Source organism: Littorina saxatilis, linkage group LG15, assembly GCF_037325665.1.
Source record: "Littorina saxatilis isolate snail1 linkage group LG15, US_GU_Lsax_2.0, whole genome shotgun sequence".
Classification (NCBI taxonomy): domain Eukaryota; kingdom Metazoa; phylum Mollusca; class Gastropoda; order Littorinimorpha; family Littorinidae; genus Littorina; species Littorina saxatilis.
Genome location: NC_090259.1, coordinates 32,132,612 through 32,151,209, shown reverse-complemented (window position 1 = coordinate 32,151,209; position 18,598 = coordinate 32,132,612). Strand labels below are relative to the sequence as shown.

Sequence of the window (18,598 nt, the reverse complement as noted above, 5' to 3'; positions counted from 1 at the left end):
CGCACTTGTTCCTGTGCTTCGCCTTGCGTGTACACATATTATCTAAAATAAATAATCACCGAATGACCGTTTTGCCGTCCCTCCAGCACCCCTCCCCGCTCCCCCTCCTGCTCTCCGACTATCTCAGTCTGGCACCAGTTCTGTCCACCCAGTTCCGTTCCTGTCTCTATCCAGTCCATCGCAGAACTAGATCCCTGTCGCGCAGTGCAGCAGCCCTTAGCATTCTCTTGTCGGCGTCTGAGACTCACGTATAGTGTCTGTGTGGTGGTGGTGGTTGTATCGCATGTGTTTCCAAAACTTTTCATTTGTGTCGCTTCGACTTCGAGTGCTTACATTCGTGTTACGATTTTTGGATTGTCTCTCCCCTCTCCCTCTCTCTCAGTCTCTGGCAAAACTCTGTCGCGCAGTGCAGCAGATTTCATTGTCTCGGCAGAGCTTGAGACTCATTGGTGTCTGTTTGTTTTAGTGTTTGTGGCAAGTGTTTCCAAAACTGTTCAATTGTGTCGCTTTGACTGCTGAAAAGTTTTCGAATTTCTCTCTTAAGCCTGTATTACACTGTGCCGAATATCCTTACGAATATGAAAATGTTGTATTCGGCCAAAAAAGAGACGAATGGACAGGAAAAAACAGAAAAATCGAAGGCTTACGAATCCTTGCGAATCGGAATGTCATACGAATGGTTGCGACTGCTTGCGAATGTCTATCGATCATTGCGATTGTATACGAAACCATATACGGATCTATTACGAACGTTGTGAGTGGCCTTGCGAGTGTTGCGAGTGCTTGCAAACATTTTACGAATAAAACGAGTATGCAATTCGCATTGTTCGTAATGTTGCTCTTACACTCTGGCGAATTGCCCTTGCGAATAGAATTCGCCAATAACTCGTAATGATCGGGACATGGTCGCAAGACATTCGTAAATGTTCTTAACCATTCACCACCATTCGTCTCTTTTTGCGAACATTAACAACATGCTCCTAATATTCGCAAGGAAGTCATATTCTGAATGTTTCGCAACGTACTCGTCAGTATTTGCAAACCATTCGTAATCATCGTAAAGGTATGCGTAGCGCTCGCAAGCATTCGTAAGGATTTTATTCGTGCACATTTTGCCAACATTTTGCGAATGATTGCAAATTCATTACGAATTTCTCAGGAATGTTTTGACCATTTGTTCCCAATTCATAAGAATGTTGAGAAAGCCTTACGAATGCTTGCGAGTGACTGCAATTGCTTGCGAATTTTTTTAAAAACAGTAAGAATATCTTGCAAACGTCTTGCAACTAAACGGCGATTTTGATGCGTATGTATTCTCAATGATCGGTACACATTCGCAAGCACTCGCAACCATTCGTAAGACATTCGCAAGGATTGGTAAGGCTTCCAATTTTCTATATTATTCATGTCCATGTGTCTATTTTTTTGCCGAATACAACATGTTCATATTCGCAAGGATATTCGGCACAATGTAAAGACAGGCATAACGAATGGTTGCGAATGGCTTGCTAGCGCCACGAATACATTGCGATGATAACAAATATCTTGCGAGTACTAACGAGTACGTTGCGAAAAAAATAGCAATATGACTTCCTTGCGAATATTAGGAGCAAGTTGCTATGTTCAAAACAAGAGACGAATTGTAAGGAATAGTTAAGAACATTTACGAAAGTCTTGCGACCATGTCCCGATCATTGTGAATTATTGGAAAATGCTATTCGCAAGGGCAATTCGGCACAGTGTATGAGTAGCTTCACACTCTCTCTGTGAGTCTGTGGTAGAACTCTTCGCGCGGTGCAGCAGAGGAATGCATTGTCTCGGCAATGCTTGAGACTCAGTGGTTAGTTGTATTGTTAGTGGAAATTAGTGCTTCCAAAAGTTTTCGATAGTGTCGCTTTGAGTGCTCAAACGGTTTTGGTTTTCTCTCTCAGAGTCTCTGGCAGAACTGAATCACTCGGTCTGTCGCGCGATGCAGCAGCTCAGCGCAGTGCGTTCTGTCAGTACTGTCTCAGACTCGCTGGTGTCTGTTCTCGTGGCTAGTGTCGCCAAAACATTTCGTCGTGTGTGTCTGCTGCAAGCGCGCAGAAGTTTGCGAATGACATTTTGTGTTTGTGAAAGCTCACACGTTTTCTGATGAGGTTTGGTGTTAAAAACAATAGAGAAGAGTGGACATTGGGTGTTTGGTGACAAACAGATCATTGCATCTGTGGAAGTTGAGTGCTTGTGTTCTCGGAATGATGACGAGTGATGTGTTTGTGTCATGGACCTACGTATGGTGTGTGTTTCTTGCGGTTATTGTTATTGCGATACCTGGTGATGCTTTGTTAGGTAGAGAACTAAATTAAAAGCCAAGTTATATGCACTAAGTTTATGTTAAGAATTCCATCCTTACAATGCGTCGGTTTGATGCGTTTGAGAAATCTGAGTTGGAATGGACGTCATCATTGCTGAATATCAGCAAAACTAATGGTTGCAAGTTGTGTTTGAGTTAAATACATTTGCATTCAATGGTTCTGTGCTTGGGATTGCGATGACGCTGAGAGTGCTTTCAAAATATCTTACTGATAAAGATAAATTCAAGGGATGTGTGTGTGTGTGGGGGGGGGGGGGGGGGGACACGGAAATCATTCCCATATATGTCTTGAGCGGTCATGATTAGTATGGTATCGCCACAGATCTGTCCAGGCTTTTGCATGGGATAAGAACATACTTCTACTTAGGACACATACAAAAAATCAGTTGCGTAACATTTTTAAACATTATCATTTAGGTTGTTGATTATTGGCTTGTGTTTTTAGTTCTGATCCTACGTAAAGAATGAACAGATCTGTTGAGGTAGATATGGCCGCTTAAGCATGTCTGTCGTAAAGTGAGCCCGAAGCTGACTTCGTGAAGACTTCGCGAAGTCTTTATCGAAAAATCAATGCGAAAGCTTCGTGTAGCGAGCTTTGTGAAGTAGACTTCGCGAATTCGACATCGCTCAATTAATATCAAGCTTTATGCAAGAAGTATTTTACCTTTCAAGTGGAAACATAACGCGTGTGATATGGCCAAAACGTTGGCTCCAAAATGGATTACTCTTGAATCCAAACGCAATCTTTACGTCAGGTCTGCATGTACAAACGATCTGTTACCATCACATTTTGCTTTCCGCCAGATTAGATGGCCGTAGCCATATCACTTTAGTGTCATTACCTTGCGCATGTATAGATCATGCAATTGCGCAAGTGAGAAAAGGGAAATGGCATGGATTTCAGCAGAGAGGGGAGAGAGAGAGAGAGAGCTAGGGGGAGAGAGAGAGAGAGGGAGAGAGAGAGAGAAAGAGAGACGCAGGCTGTTTACGACTGCCCATCAACACAATTTTATATCCAATGCTTGAGTCGGTATCCATGCCAACGGGGGGAGAGAAAGATGGCTTAAGCTAGCAGGGGGAGATTTAGAGGAGACATGTTTGTTGCAGCGCTAAATGGCCCCTGAAAGAATCAACCCCTCAATCAAATCGCTCTGAGCGGGCAAGTCATTTTGCAACCACTGCCGCTAGGGAACATTGAAGTAACAAATCTCTTGATACCCGGGGACCGTGTCGCCTCCTCGTCGTTTTTCGAGAACTCAATCTCAATGAAATTTAGAAATCTGCGTTCCTAGTTTGTTTAAACTTCAGGTTTTGATCAATTCCATGGCAATTTTGAAGTTTGTTTGTTGGTATTTTTGTTGGGGGGGGGGGGGGGGGTGGTGGTGGGGGGAGGGGTCTTCTCAAGCCGCCCACCGCCCATGCATCTGCCTGATTTGAATGGACCATCCGGAGATCTGGTAGGACTGTTAACGTGTTGTAGTTCTACCTGTTGTTTCAACAACCACAAACAATTCCGAGCTGGCACGTCATTTTGCAAGCACTGCTGCTTGGGAATACTGATGTAACACTCTCTTGAATGCCTCTGACCCTGTCGAACCCTCGTCGTATTTCTCGAGGTGACGTCCGGTGGAACTCTGCAGTTCTGGAGAACTTCTAGGATTTGGAGATCTGCACGTCTCGTCTGTCTCATCTTTTAATATTCACTGTCAGATTTTGGGGTAATACGATGGGAGTTGGAAGTCCGTTTTCCCTTCGTTCAAGTCACCAAGCGCGGACCATGGATATTTCGTTGCCAGCTGGTTGGAATTGACAGTCTGGTGCTCTAGCCTGACCGTTAAGAAGTAGGCCTACAAACGTGGAATTTGAAAATCTATTGTTGCTTTTTTCGAGCTGCCAAAGTCATGCCATAAGCATTGCCCCTTTGCAATATTGATGCAACAAATCTCTGGATAGCTGGAGACCCTGTGGTGCCCTCGTCGTTTATTTCTGTATCCCAATCGACCTCCAACTATCGGCATGGCTGCAGCCTTCGTGAACTGTCGGGATTGTGGCGATCTGCATGTCTCGTCTGTTCCCTTTACTGGCGTCTACTGTGAAACGGTTGTTGCCGATTGGGATCTTTGAATATATATGCTTTATTCATATCCACACATCCATTTTCGACGCTGGTTCGGGTGGATACTTTGTCTTGTACGTAGCTGGTAACAAGAACTGGTTCTGGTGGGGAATGTGTCTTTCATGGGTTTTTTGCTTTGCAACCAGAACTGGTTCTGGTGGAGAATTTGTCTTTTATGTTTTCTTGCTTTGTAACAAGAACTGTATTTTCTAAATTTGGGGATCTGCTTTATTCTGTATGTTATTGCAAGAACACCCAACATTATTTGTCCACAGCAGTCTGGATATGTGCCCTTTTAGGAGAATATTTATGATTATAATACTAGTAGTAGTACTCTGTCTGACCTGTTTTTGTCCCGAGGTAGGATTAAGTTTGGGACTCAGACTTTCTTGTCTGTTGATCTTGCAGCGGCCGGTGTCACGAACTGAAACCTCTGCTGACCAATCCTTCTCATTGCGGTCAATGCGCATGCGCCAATCTTGGACTTAAAAAATGCGACCCTTTGACCAAACAAACCATGGGTTAGGGTTAGGATAAGGGTTAGGGTTAGGTTGTTCACGACCTGATTAATCTCCCCATGTTAGCGCATGCGCATTGACCGCAATGAGAAGGATTGTTCAGGCAGAGTTTTCAGTTCGTGACACCGGTCTTGAACTGTTGGTTGCAGGTTTGGGTTTGAGACTGCCTTATTTTTCTTAACTGTTTGAATTGCGAACAGGTATTTCTGTCTCTTCACTCACAGTATGAGAAAAGTACAAATGTTTCTGCGTTGTGGTGTTCCCCATGCTGTTATAATAATATAAAGGTTGCGTTGTTGTTTACCCCCTGCCAGTTATGTGATCATGATATTGCATGCCTGTCTGCGTATAGATTGCAGAATATGTTTTATGGACAATTAGCTAATGGCCCCATGGTGGTTCTGTCCATCAAGGTCAAAATATAATACTGTCTCTCTTTCTGTGTCTCTGTCTTTCTGCTTGTGTGTCTCTCTCTCCTTGTCTCTCTCTCTCTCTCTCTCTCCCTCTCTCTCTCTCTCTCTCTCTCTCTCTCTCTCTCTCTCTCTCTCTTTCTCTCATTTCTACCTGTCTCTCTTTGTCTGTCTCTGCCTATCTCTCTCTCTCTTTCTCTCTCTCCCTCTCTTTCTCTCTCTCCCTCTCTCTCCCTCTCTCAATCCACCCTTTCTCTCCCTCTCTCTCTCTCTATATATATTTGGTGGGTCCCTTGGCTGGTTGTTTTGGATACGTTCGACTGGATTTTGAGAGAAAAAAAAGCCCCAAAAGAGTACCAGTTTAGACGTTAAATCCACCGTTGACCTAATAATGTTAAATGTGCACATCATGACATGTATACATGTATCTATGTTGCGCAGCTGCCGGAACAAGAATATTAGCGTCACATTAGCGGTCTTACAACACAAGCCTGTGATTTGACACACCCACCCAACGCCCTGCTGGTTGACCTTAATCCTGTCTCCGTCAGACTCGCACCAAAACGCACGGCTTTCCTTTCAAGCTCTTATTTGTACCCTCGTCTTGTTTCTTATAGTACTAAACCCTCAATCACACCCATTCCCCGCTCTGTCTATATTCTGTCCCCCAACTCCCCCTGACTTCTGACACTTTGTCTGTCTCTCTGTGTCTGTGTCTCTCTCTGTCTGTGTCTCTCTCTGTCTGTGTGTGTCTCTCTCTCTCTCTCTCTCTCTCTCTCTCTCTCTCTCTCTCTCTCTCTCTCTCTCTTTTCAACCCCCTTCTCCATCCCCTACCTCCGACCTCATCCCTAATTCCAGATCGATGCAGCACCGGAAGAGACAAGCCTATCTCCGTGTCGCCCTGGATTTCCCCAAACTCGGAGAATCGACCCAAAACTTATTCTTTGCAGTGTTCCGCCTCTGTGTCAAGGTGCACTGACACCGCTTTGAATCCTCGTACTGGTGACACTCAAAACTGTTTTGTTATTTCGAGATCTCTATCTGTCTCTTTCTCTGTCTCTGTCTGTCTGTCTGTCTGTCTGTCTGTCTGTCTCTCTCTCTCTCTCTCTCTCTCTCTCTATCTCTCTCTATTTCTCTGTCTCTGTCTGTCTGTCTGTCTGTCTGTCTGTCTCTCTCTCTCTCTCTCTCTCTCAGTCTCTCTCTCTCTCTCTCTCTCTGTGTCCCACTCTCTCCCTATACTCTCGATCTCTCTATTCGCATGAACTCTCTCCCTGTCTTCCTCCCCCTCTCTCTTCCCCTTTCTCTTCCCCTCTCTCCCCCTCCCCTTTCTCTCCCTCTCCCTTCATCTCATCCTCCCCATTGCCTAAAAGGCACGTAATGGCGAGGAAAAATAACTCTTTAGAGAAAGAAGACATGCATGTATGTCCGGGAGAGTATAGCACAGACTTTGTGGATCGATGAGAGCTCAGCGGTATCTGATTATTACACCACCGACTCGGGTCATTGTGAGTAAGAACCAGGGTGCTCTGATTATAACACTGCTGATTGTGTTTTTGCGTGTGAGATATAAGGTGCGAACGTGTTGCACGATCACAGAGTTTGGATTGTGTGAGTGATAGTGATGCCTCTCAAAAATGTCGGTTCTGCGTTGAGTTGTTGCTCGTGTGCTCCTTTGAATGTTCTGCATTTCTGGAAAATGGTAGATCAAGGATGACAGTTTTGGATTATAATACAACTGGTTGTGTCACTTGTGTGAGAGAAATGAAGTGCTCATGTGTGCGTGATGTCTTGAAAAGATTGGGATTTGAACAGCGCGGAGGTTCATTGCATTTCTACATTTCTGGAAGATCACAGAACTAGATTGGGACTTTTGGATCAACTCCAGTTTCTGCGAGGATCACAGAACTAGATTGGGACTTTAGGATCAACTCCAGTTTCTGCGAGGATCACAGAACTAGATTGGGACTTTAGGATCAACTCCAGTTTCTGCGAGGATCACAGAACTAGATTGGGACTTTAGGATCAACTCCAGTTTCTGCGAGGAAGAGAAATGTTCGATTTTCGTTTTGTTTTCATACGTGCCTGCATTAGCTTTTTGCTAGAGTTTCGTATGTGTGTTGTTGTTGACGATGGATATTGCATTGTTCTTCAGAAGAAGAAAAAAACCGGAAATGATTTTAAATGTCGGTTCCAAGACACAAAGACGTAGTAAGAAAAGTATGGGTCAGGGTTCTGTCCATGTGCGCAGTGACAAAAGTCTCTGAAATTGTCAGTAGTCACGTATGCTGTCAAACTTTTTACGGGCTGAAATGTTAAATGTCTGTTTTTATCTCTCTCTCTCTCTCTCTCTCTCTCTCTCTCTCTCTCTCTCTCTCTCTCTCTCTCTCTCTCTCTCTCTCTCTCTCTCTCTCCATTTCAGTCACGGTCCTGGAAAGCCATATAGATTGTAGAAACCATAACAAAAAGCAATAACATACCGTGACTATATATCTCTCTCTCCCATCTCTCTCTCTCTCTCTCTCTCTCTCTCTCTCTCTCTCTCTCTCTCTCTTCCTCCCTATATAATCTATCTCTCTCCATCTCTCGCCATGCCCCCCCCCCACCCATTTCTCTCTCAGCGCCCCCCTCCTCCCTCTGTGCCTCCGATTCATACCTACAGTACACGTCTGATCAGCAGCTAACACAACACGGAAGGAAGCGATACACACCAGGAAAACCCAGACATAAATAGAGAAGACAAGAGGAAGGCCAAGAGACAAGCCACTAATGGATCTCTTAACACGATCGCCACTCGACAGCACGACAAGAAGCAGGGATAGATCACTGGACGAGAGTGATGTACAGGGGAACCCCCCTTTTAAGACCTCCAAAAGTTTGAGAACGGTCAGGTCTTAATACGGAGGGGGGTCTTAAAATGGGGGTAAATTTACAGAAAGTATGAACAGAAAATCTAGGAAAACGGGTCTTACATTTGGGGTTCTTAAAAGGTGGGTTCCAGTGTACTAATTTCCAACGACGGCGTCAGACGTGGACATTGACAGCAAGTAACAAGCCCGCGAGGTGGACAGTCCGAAGAAGAAAGCAGCGGCCATCTCAGGTCTTGATCGGCTTAGTGATTGTCAAAGTGGATTAATTGATTGATCTGTCTGTCGTGTTTTTCACGCCGTTTCAAAGCCCTTGATCTCAGTACTGGCTAGTCAGAATACTGTGGAATCCCCCTGGTAAGACCTCCTAAAAGCCTGATATTAGACCAAGTGCGCACAGAAAAATCCTGTTATCCTGATCCATGTCCGAGTTTGGTGGGTTATAGAAACACGAACATACCAAGAATGCATCCTCCGAAAGCGGCGTATCTACGTAAAAACCTATATATTGTGCAAAAGCATATAAGTGAACGTGGGAGTTTCAGCCCTTCTACTGCACAAACCTCGCTGCACGAAGCTTTCCATTGAATTTTCGGTAAAAAACAAAGTCAACTTTGGGCAGCCTTGAATTTGAGAAAATCGGGTCAAGGAGGGAGTCTTAATATATATATTATTATATGAAGTCTTATATCGCGCGCGTATCTCCAGACTCGGACTCAAGGCGCAGGGATGAATGAATGTCTGTGGCAGTGGGGTTTTTAAAGTGTCTCTATCCGCTTTATATAGAATATAGATGTAAATATACAGAGGGCACAAACAGAAACATCAAGCTTTTCAAATGGAGAAATTCAAAGTCTTAAAGTGGTGGTGGGGGGTTGTTTGAAAGGGGATGGTATTCCATTGTGGTGACCCGTCCTTCACTGATTTCCTGCAAGGTATTGAATGAATGAATGTCTGTGGCAGTGAGTTTTTTAAAGTGTCTTTATCCGCTTTATATAGAATTTCCTAAATTACCTAGGACTCTCCAGGACCTTGCTTCATTCAGCTACAACGTGTCTGGTCAGTGATCCTTTAAACACGAACACACCACGGTATGCGCATTTATGCCGACACAATCGCCCCCCCCCCCCCCACCAACACACACACACACCTTCTCTAGCGCTCTCTCTCTCTCTCTCTCTCTCTCTCTCTCTCTCTCTCTCTCTCTCTCTCTCTCTCTCTCTGGTGGTTTTCTCAGCGTGCTAAATATACGTCTTACGATTTGCATCACCTGATTCACGTTTCAAACCAAACAGCAGGGATCTCTTTTATACTTGTCAATTTTAAAGCATTGAATGGCTTCGAACAAAGGAAGCAATAAAACAGATAAAGGAATCTTTACGCAGGTGAGGTTTTACTACCTGCCAGGCGAAGTCGTGTTGCGAAAGAGTAAGGTGTTTATTCGTGACGGTAAATATTATTGGTTGGTACTGGTAGTAAGTGTCTTGCGGCCTTTAATATTGTTGTGTGTGTCGTTTTGGTAGAGCCTTTCGAGGCACGGGGTTACAGTTTGTGTGTGTGTGTGTGTTTGTGTTTGTTGGTGTGTGTGTGTTGGTGTGTGTGTGTGTGTGTGCGCGCACAAGCTTCTCTCTCTCTCTCTCTCTCTCTCTCTCTCTCTCTCTCTCTCTCTCTCTCTCTCTCTCTCTCCTCCCCTCTCTCTCTCTCTCTCTCTCTCTCTCTGGAAATAGTGTAAACGACTACTTTATCATCTCAGAAGAGTTATCATCTCTCTCTCTCTCTCCCCCCTCCCCCCCCCCCCCCGCTCTGTTTGTCTGTCTACCTCTGTCTGCATAAGTGGGTGTTTGTTGAGGTGTAACGGGAAGGTCATGTATCGTGTCTGTCAGTCTGGTTCATATATAATATTATATACATTGTGCATACGAAAATCAGCGCGTCTTGGTGTGCACGGGCTGGAATGTCATTGCAACTTAATTGATGGATGATTATGATACCTCTGTCACTGGAGCTTACTTGTTGTTGTTTTTTGTGTGTTTTTTTTAACCGAATCTTGCATGCACATCGTCTTTGTAATCTGAGAAGTCCCGATTCCCTCTCGTCTTCTTTCTCCTTTCAGAAAAAAGGTTCGACCACAAAAGAAAACAGCGCGCACGTGCTTGTCTGGAAAATGAACAGGAAAAAATGTTCTCTCCTTCTTTCAGACGATTTTGTTGCTGCGTTTCCCTTTTCCCCTCTGTCCACGACCCGACCTCCTGTCGGTTCTAATTGCAGAAGTGATCAATCAAGTGGAGCAAATGCGCGTGGGGAGAGAGAAAGGGACGGAGAGAGAGAGCGAGAGAGAGAGAGAGAGACAGATCAAATCAAATCAAATCAAATTTTATTTTTCGAGGGTTGTGGCATAAGCAATACAACGACAGAGAGAGAGAAGACAGACAGACAGACAGACAGACAAACAGAGCAACGGAAAGAAGGAGAAACTGAGAGAAAGGGAGAGAAGAAATAGAGACAGAAAGTGAGAGAGAGATAGAGAAAGGGGGAGTGAAGTGCTGGGTCGGTCAGTCTTGATCGTGTTCTGCGCATTACGAATGAATTCGCACAATGTTTTTTCTTCGTTTCCTGTTGCAATTTTCTTCGACAATTCCTAATCAGTCTCTTGTCGCTTCTGATTGCAGAAGTGGTTAATCATGTGTAAAGCGAAGTGGACAGGGAGGAGGAGGGATCTTGTATGTGTGTGTTTGTGTGTGCAATCAAGTCCAGCAACCACCCCGCTGGACAAATAGTGGAAAATAGAGAGAAACAGCGTCTGTCTTACTGTCTTGTTGCATCGTGTTATGCGTTGAGTTCGGCTAATGAGTTTAACCACCGATTTCTTTTACCCTTACTGTGTCCCTCCTTCGTCGTTGTCGTCTTCTTCATTCTTCCTTTTTTCCTTTTTCTACTGCGCAATTATACTATATATCTCAGGGGCGGACGAGGGGGGGGGGGGGGGGGGGTTCTGGGGTTTCCGGAGTTTCAATTTTTGGGGTATTAATGAGTGACAAAATCTGCTGCCTGAAACTGGTAATGATCATCCTCAGAATGCACCAGATTGCACCATTTTGCATCCTTTTTTTCAACATTTTCCGGGGGAGCATGCCCCAGGACCCCCCTAGAAAACTAGGCGCTTCGCGCCGTCGGCTCGGCGCTTCGCGCCTTCACACCCATATCTTCACAATATACTTTTGGACCCCCCCCCCCCCCCATAAAATGAACTGATCCGCCCCTGTATCTGTGCAACGACCTTTAGACGGGGAGGGGGTTGGTGGGGGTGGATAAGGAATGTTCACAAAGCTTCCTAAAGTCGGCTATATTTAAACGGGGTTCTTACCCCACTGAGAACAAGTATCATAGATAAGATTTACGAGTCCATTGATCATCTGAACTTCTCTCTCTCAGATTTTTTTTCTCGAGCTTGTCGATTTGATTTCCGATATTCTTGTATTTTTTTCGGTCGGACATTTCCCGTAAACGCAATCCCAGATCCATATATCCCAGCGCTAGCGGGAGAATCCTTCACTACATCATCTGGGGTCATTGCCAAAAACCCTTGGTCAAGTTCATACACCTCCCTCTGCGGTACGGCGTTCTGCTGGTCATCGTTGCCCGGACACTGTTGACGCCGTGTCCCAAAGTGACCGTTGCTTTCGCTGCACTCCTTCTTAGTACTCCCCTGGCGAAAATGAATCTGACGGTGTAGTTGTGTAGCTTCGGGTGTATAGGTTGAAACCCTTTGCAGATTTTATTGTCAATATCTTAATGTTTTATTTGTTGCCAGTGCAGCGTTGGTAATTGATGTTTGACGGATAAACTCCCTGAACTATCTCGCTCTTAGGATGATTAGGCCTAAAAAAAAATAGGTGTGGTTACGGTAACCCGACCTACCCTATTTTTAGGGGCCGACCCTATAACTTTTTATTACATTTGTCAAAAAACACCACAAAAAACAAGAAAACGAGTGCAGAAAACGCAATGAAAGCGAAAGCGCCCGAGTCGCACACTTATTTCCCTGTCAAGTAGGTTTAATTTGTACACATTAGAAAAAAAAGTTTAAAAAAAAAGAAGTGATTGCCTACCTTCCTACCCTATTTGTTTTTGGCTATGTTACTGTAACCACACTTTTTATTTTTTTAGCCTTAATATGTTGTAATTATTGTTTATAGGATGGCGGCAACTCCAAAGATGTCAAGGTTTCAGGTGTTTGTATTTGGTGTTAAACTGTGAGGAAGTTTGGTGAAACGAGCGTAGTTTAGCCAAATATTCAACTGGACTGTACATAACAAACCAGGAGAACTTAGTTGGTTCAGTTGGTAGGGCGCTGGACTTGTCATCCTGGCGTCTCGGGTTCCAATCCAGGCAGGGACGGACACGGGTCAACTTGATGTGCAGACTCAGAGACGGTATCCATGTCCCACTCCGTGTCACCACAGTGGCACGTAAAAGACCTGTCATTCTGCCATAAGTGCAGGTGGCTGATTACACCTAAACACGCACACACCTGGGTAGCGCGACGCTTGTTGCTGCTAGCTTTCCACTGGGAGGAAGCCACCCGACTTTCCCAGCATTGGGATGATAAAGTTATAAACTAAACTAAATATTATTCTGTCTTTCAAAAGTTCTCTCTGTCTCACTCCCTCTCTTTACCTTTCTGTCTCTGTCTCTCTCTCTCTTTCTCTCTCTCTCTCTCTCTCTCTCTCTCTCTCTCTCTCTCTCTCTCTCTCCCCCTCCCCCCCCCCCCCTCTGTCTTTCTTTGTCTCTCTGTCTCACTCCCTCTCTTTACCTTTCTCTCTCTCTCTCTCTCTCTCTCTCTCTCTCTCTCTCTCTCTCTCTCTCTCTCTCTCTCTCTCTCTCTCTCTCTCTCTTTCTTGCGCACCCTCAAGCTTTAACCGCCCCCTCTGATTAAAACTAAAGTTAATCACCTAATGCGTTCCGTCGTTTAGCAACTCTAGCCTTTTTTCGAGACGAATGCTGGCACAGCAGTGAAAGTTCAAATCGATTCAGACAAAGCAGACACTTGTGAGCTGTCCGAAAGAGTTTTCTGAGATCACCCTCCAAAGAAAAGACAGCAGTAGTCCCATCAGCAGAAGCTAAAGTCGTCGGTTTCAATGGTTGTAGTGCTACTATCCGGCACCTCAGTAGTACTAGTAGTCGTGGCAAAAGCAAAGAGAACCTATTGATTATTGCAAAACTGAAGATCAGCGAATGACCTTTTCTCTTAGCCCGTAGGGACCTCCGGTTTCGTGGATAGGGGGGAGGGGTGGTGGGTTGGGGGGGGGGGGGGTGGGGGGTGGTGGTGGTGGTTGATACAGACAATAAATATGGAGCAGAAGTGAAAGAGAGACAGCAGTAAAACGATCTTGCAGTGTTCTGTAAGTGCGGGAGTAACATCATGTACAACGGGCAAACTATCAGGGCCGGCACATGCAGGAGTTGAGTTTAGAGAGACTTTGCTTTGAGGGTACAGTTAATCCCGTACTAAAATCTCTAACCTCGTCTCTTGAATACCGGCCCTGGTTTCTGCGTGAAATGATGTACAGACATGTTATAAAACGTATCTACAGAAATGCGTAGATATCAATAAATATGTTTTCTAGTCGTGTCGTTTTTGTCTTCTCAGCTTAATGTCTAAAAACCTTTTGGCGAGAGAAATAAAAGTCAAAAGTTTGGCTCCATGCATACTATTTCAGACATATATATATACTTACTACCAAGTTTGTACACGGGCAATATGCTCTCGTAGTCTTCTCAAACTGAATCAAAATAAATCAAAAATAAAATGGGGTGTGAGATTGAAAATACAACATTGTTTGTTTTGTGATCCCATGTTTACATGATTTTGTTGTATTATTAACTGTTGAAAAGCTTGCGACGATTTGGGTCAAGATTGAAAAGGGGTGCGGGGGGGGGGGGGGGGATATGGATGGGGAAGGACTGAAGGGAGGATAGATTGGGGATCCGGGGGGGGGGGGGGGAGGGGGCATCCATTCGTATTTCGTTTCAGACTAATAGGTCAAACAAAAGTCCAGACTGTAGAATCAAAAAACAAGAAAAGTAGGTTGTTGGAACGTTTGTTATTGACATATTTCGACCCAACGGTCTTTTAAGTGAACAGACAAACACATATTCACACAAAACTTATTGAAGATGGCATGATGTATACGCATACAGAAGAACAAAACAAAACAAACAAGAGGGTTGCAGTCAGGCAAGATTAGATGAGCAAATCCAAAAACAACGAGACTGCCAACGTTCCAAAATTCAGAATAAAAAAACAAGAAAGGTAGGTTGTTAGAACCGAACGTTTGTTATTAATAAAACAATAGTCTACATTCACAGATATTTCGACCCAACGGTCTTTTAAGACCGTAGAGTTACCGTCCCTTGAGGAGATCTCTCAGAATCGATACAACCTTTTTTCTGGACGTTGCGGGGGTTTAAATGTCATGTTGACATTTGGACGGATCCAGACTCTGCGGAAAGAGTGTACGTGGGAGTTTCAGCCCATGAACGCAGAGGGAGAAAATGTGTAGCAAATCAAATTTAGTTCGGGACTTAAGGCTGGATTTCAAGAACTTCAAAAACGAAAATAATGCTCACTGTTTTATTGTTGCTGTATTTAAGCTAAGGAACGCTGTGGCATGAAATATTCAAAAGGTTCGATTGCTAAATAAGCATCCAGGCAAGCTGGTCGCGGAGGACAAGCCTTTTGCCAAAGTCCTTGGAGCATTCCAGAATGTTCACCCGTCCCGTCCCTGAAATTGGTATTGGGCCAGCAGAAGAGAAAAGGCAGAGAAAAGGAGAATGGCCGAAAAGGATGAAGATGTAGAAGTCACTGCATATTGATGGGTGTTTTTTTTCTCTCCTTCAAGTCAACCTTTAGAAAGACAGAAGGGGATGGCTGCATGGGCATGGACAGACAGACAGACAGACAAAGGGGGAGGAGGGATGAGAGAGGGTGAGAGAGAGAGACGAGTCGACCTTGAGAAAGTCGATGGGGAAACAGAGAGAGAGAATGAGAGAGAGAGAGAGAGAGAGAGAGAGAGAGAGAGAGAGAGAGAGAGAGAGAGAGAGAGAGATGAAAAATGCAGACACACACAGAGACACACATACGGAAGAGAGAACTTCAAACCAATCGCTTTGGGAACGTCAACTTTACCTCGGAAAGAAAGGCGTGAAAACGAATTTAAGCTCGTCATGCTCAAGCACATAGCGCCATGTGTGAAGAAATGGTTACAATGTCTACTCGACACCTGTAACATTTGCCAAGACAACGGCAACTCCGTTAATAATCTGCTGTAGGGGAAGGTCGTCAACAACTTTGGTTTCTATCGAAGAAGTTTCATTTTGCGCTTGGCAATTGTTCTCTCTTTGGTCAATCGAAATGTCTAATCAGAGCGAATTAGTTTTGATAGACATTCAAAATTGGTCCTTAGGGGATATACGGAGCGTGGGCGCCTGATATGGACCTGTTAAGAGGTCTTTGCGAATCATTGTAAAAAATCCCATTGTACTCCACGATAACATTATACAACGCAGTGTACGTGTCAGACTGATTCATACATGCATCAGATTTATTCATAATCAGTTTTACAGAATCGCAGAAAGGGAGAGGGACAGAAACGACGGGACGGACAGACAAAGAGGAGGCAAGATGTGTCGGTCGATCTTCTATATAAGCTCATAGAATGCAAACATTCCAAGTTAAAGTCTCAAACGCGAGCAAGACCAGTGTGTAGAAAGATTGATTCTGAACGCAGTACAAAACAAAGAATCTGAACGGGCAAAAGTGTTGCTTGCTTCATAACGCGGTTTTGCTGCAAAGAAGGCTGATTGAATTATTAATGTGCCAGATGAGGTCTGTGCTACACACACACACACAGAATAGAAAAAGTGCAATTCAACGTTTCTAATTTCCCACAAACAGTTAAAGTACACAAATGTAATTATTTATATTTTTATGTCAGTGAATATCAGACGAATCCCTATTCGTCGAGGCCCGGGGAAATACCCAAAGACTAAACTCGCTCGACTTGTACGGGCTATTCACTAAATGATAACGTTTACAAAGGCAGTCTTGTTTTCTCTATGAATTATTTTTCAAAGGGCAAACTTTTGCTTAGCTGCTTATAGTTATACATTTCGGTACACGCCCTGCTGTTTTCAAGTGGCGCTTAATCGTCCCTGTATGATAGCGCTTCGCTTGATTCAGGTCTAACTACAAGATACTGCGCAGCGTTATAGTTATAGTAGACGATGTTTGTGGCAACATTTCTCTCTCTCTCTCTCTCTCTCTCTCTCTCTCTCTCTCTCTCTCTCTCTCTCTCTCTCTCTCTCTCTCTTTCTCTCTCTCTCTTTCTCTCTCTCTCTCTCTTTTCTCTCTCTCTCTCTCTTTCTCTCTCTCTCTCTCTCTCTCTCTCTGCCTCTCCCTCTCTCTCTCTCTGCCTCTCCCTCTTCCTCTCCCTCCCTCCCTCCCTCCCTCCCTCCCTCCAAGACCGTGCGAGAGTTCGTTGAACCGGCAAAGCATGACGTCGCTTCATTAATTCCTTCTCAGGCTCACTCCGCCATTCGATTATTCAACCATTAACAAATGGGCGAAGTCTGTAAAGAATACTCAGACAAGACGACGGGGAAAAATCGAAAGCAAAAAAAAAAGAGGAGAGACAGAGACAGATATAGACAGTGTGTGTGTGTGTTGTGTGTGTGTACGGTGTGTGTGTGTGTGTGTGAGAGAGAGAGAAAGAGAGAAAGAGAGAGAGAAAATGGAACGAAGGAGTTGAAAAAAGTTGAATGAATGAGACCCGCTTTAACAGTGAGCAACATACCGTCACACACACACACACACACACTGAGACGGGCGGAGACACTTTTTTCACCACACCTGCAGTATTGACAGCCGAGCCACTGAATGCATTGCCGAGTTTGTTGAGTCGCACTGACAGCAACAGAAAGGAGAGGGGGAAAAAAGCCTTCTCAGTGCAGTATTCTGTCTGTGTGGAAGTGGTCGAGTACGACTGGGTCGTGTTGATCTCTTCTTGTTTTTCGACTTCAAACTGGCGCGTGTGCCTCCCTTTTTTGTGTGGAAACGTTGCGAAACTGCATTGTGTGCAGAATCTGGAGAAAGTAGGTGCAACGGAAAAGTAGTTCAAACGTACGGTACCTCGCGCGAGTTTCGAAATTTGAGTGAGGAGAGGAGGAAAAACATAGGAGGGTGACACGCTTTCCTTATTGCCTGCAGGGAAAACATGAGTGTGAGGGACATGAGGAAATAGGGAAAGTCAAGTCAGTGTCTCTGCTGGAATTATGAAAATGTGTCGACGATTCAAATGTGGATGTATTTTTCCGTGTTGCCTCAAAGGTATTGGTATCGTCTTTATTTAAGTCACTTTTGGGCCTGGGTCGTGCATGTAATGTGTTCAACTGAGAATTATGACATTTCCGTGGTGACGGGTTTTCTTCTAGCTGTAGTAGCTGCTTTTGGGTAAGTCGGTCAAATTTGAAATCATTGCACTATTATGCTTTTTTCGTGGCTTGAGGTAAGTTGGGTGTCTTGAACGAAAGCTAGTCTTTGAATTTTATATAGGTTGTATTTCGACCAACAAAAAGAGGCTTGAACATGGATCAGCATGCTCTGTCTATACTGATGTTATACAGGTGTGAGGACTGTTGGTTTTGTGTCGGTTCACCGTTCCAGTGTTGCTAACAGTCTTAGGCTGTTTGATATTAATTAATAATCTATAGGTGGTTATTTTAGGAAAAAGTTCTATGCATTATGACGTTAATGGTTCATGAATGAACACCCACGTACGTACTCATGCGCTCACAGACACACACACACACACACACACACACACACACACACACACACACACACACACACACACACACACACACACACACACAGGTACGCAAACACACACACACACACACGCACGCACGCACGCACGCGCACTTAAGATTTATCTTGAAGTCATATGTTTCCTCAATCTGTCTAATGTCCAGGTCAGAACGACACGTAAAATACCCAGCGCATTTTGAAATATCAGGAATCAGAATTAAACCGACTTGAAACCTCCTTGGTCATTCTCAGTCATGTCTTCAGCGAATTTCCTTTCCTCACAACGTGAGGTTCGCGCTTCGGGAAAATACGTTGCACTAGTGCAGTAAGTTGTTGACTTCTTTTGCGACGTTCAATAAGAAAGATCGCGGTCAACATATGGTTAGATCGTGCAGCGTGCTTACTGTTTATTTTCTCCCTTTCTGCCTTCCTTTGAATGCATTTTTCCCCAAGGGTATTGAGATGAATA

At 44.4% G+C, this 18,598-nt stretch overlaps 1 protein-coding gene across 7 annotated transcripts in view; it reads left to right on the top strand.

The window, feature by feature from the left end:
* The window catches only part of LOC138949078 (ras GTPase-activating protein nGAP-like), a 220,053-nt gene that overhangs the window by 26,240 nt on the left and 175,215 nt on the right, over positions 1 to 18,598 (top strand). For 2 of the 7 annotated variants that reach the window (XM_070320812.1, XM_070320809.1), the window contains exon 1: positions 17,215 to 17,649. The exons of 3 other annotated variants lie outside the window; for them this stretch is intronic. In XM_070320812.1, the coding sequence (XP_070176913.1) occupies positions 17,595 to 17,649 (55 nt within the window). In that variant the 5' untranslated portion in view covers positions 17,215 to 17,594. Of the gene's footprint in view, positions 1 to 17,214; positions 17,650 to 18,598 lie in introns of those variants that run through there. 2 more of the 7 variants (XM_070320815.1, XM_070320811.1) reach the window with 1 other exon arrangement.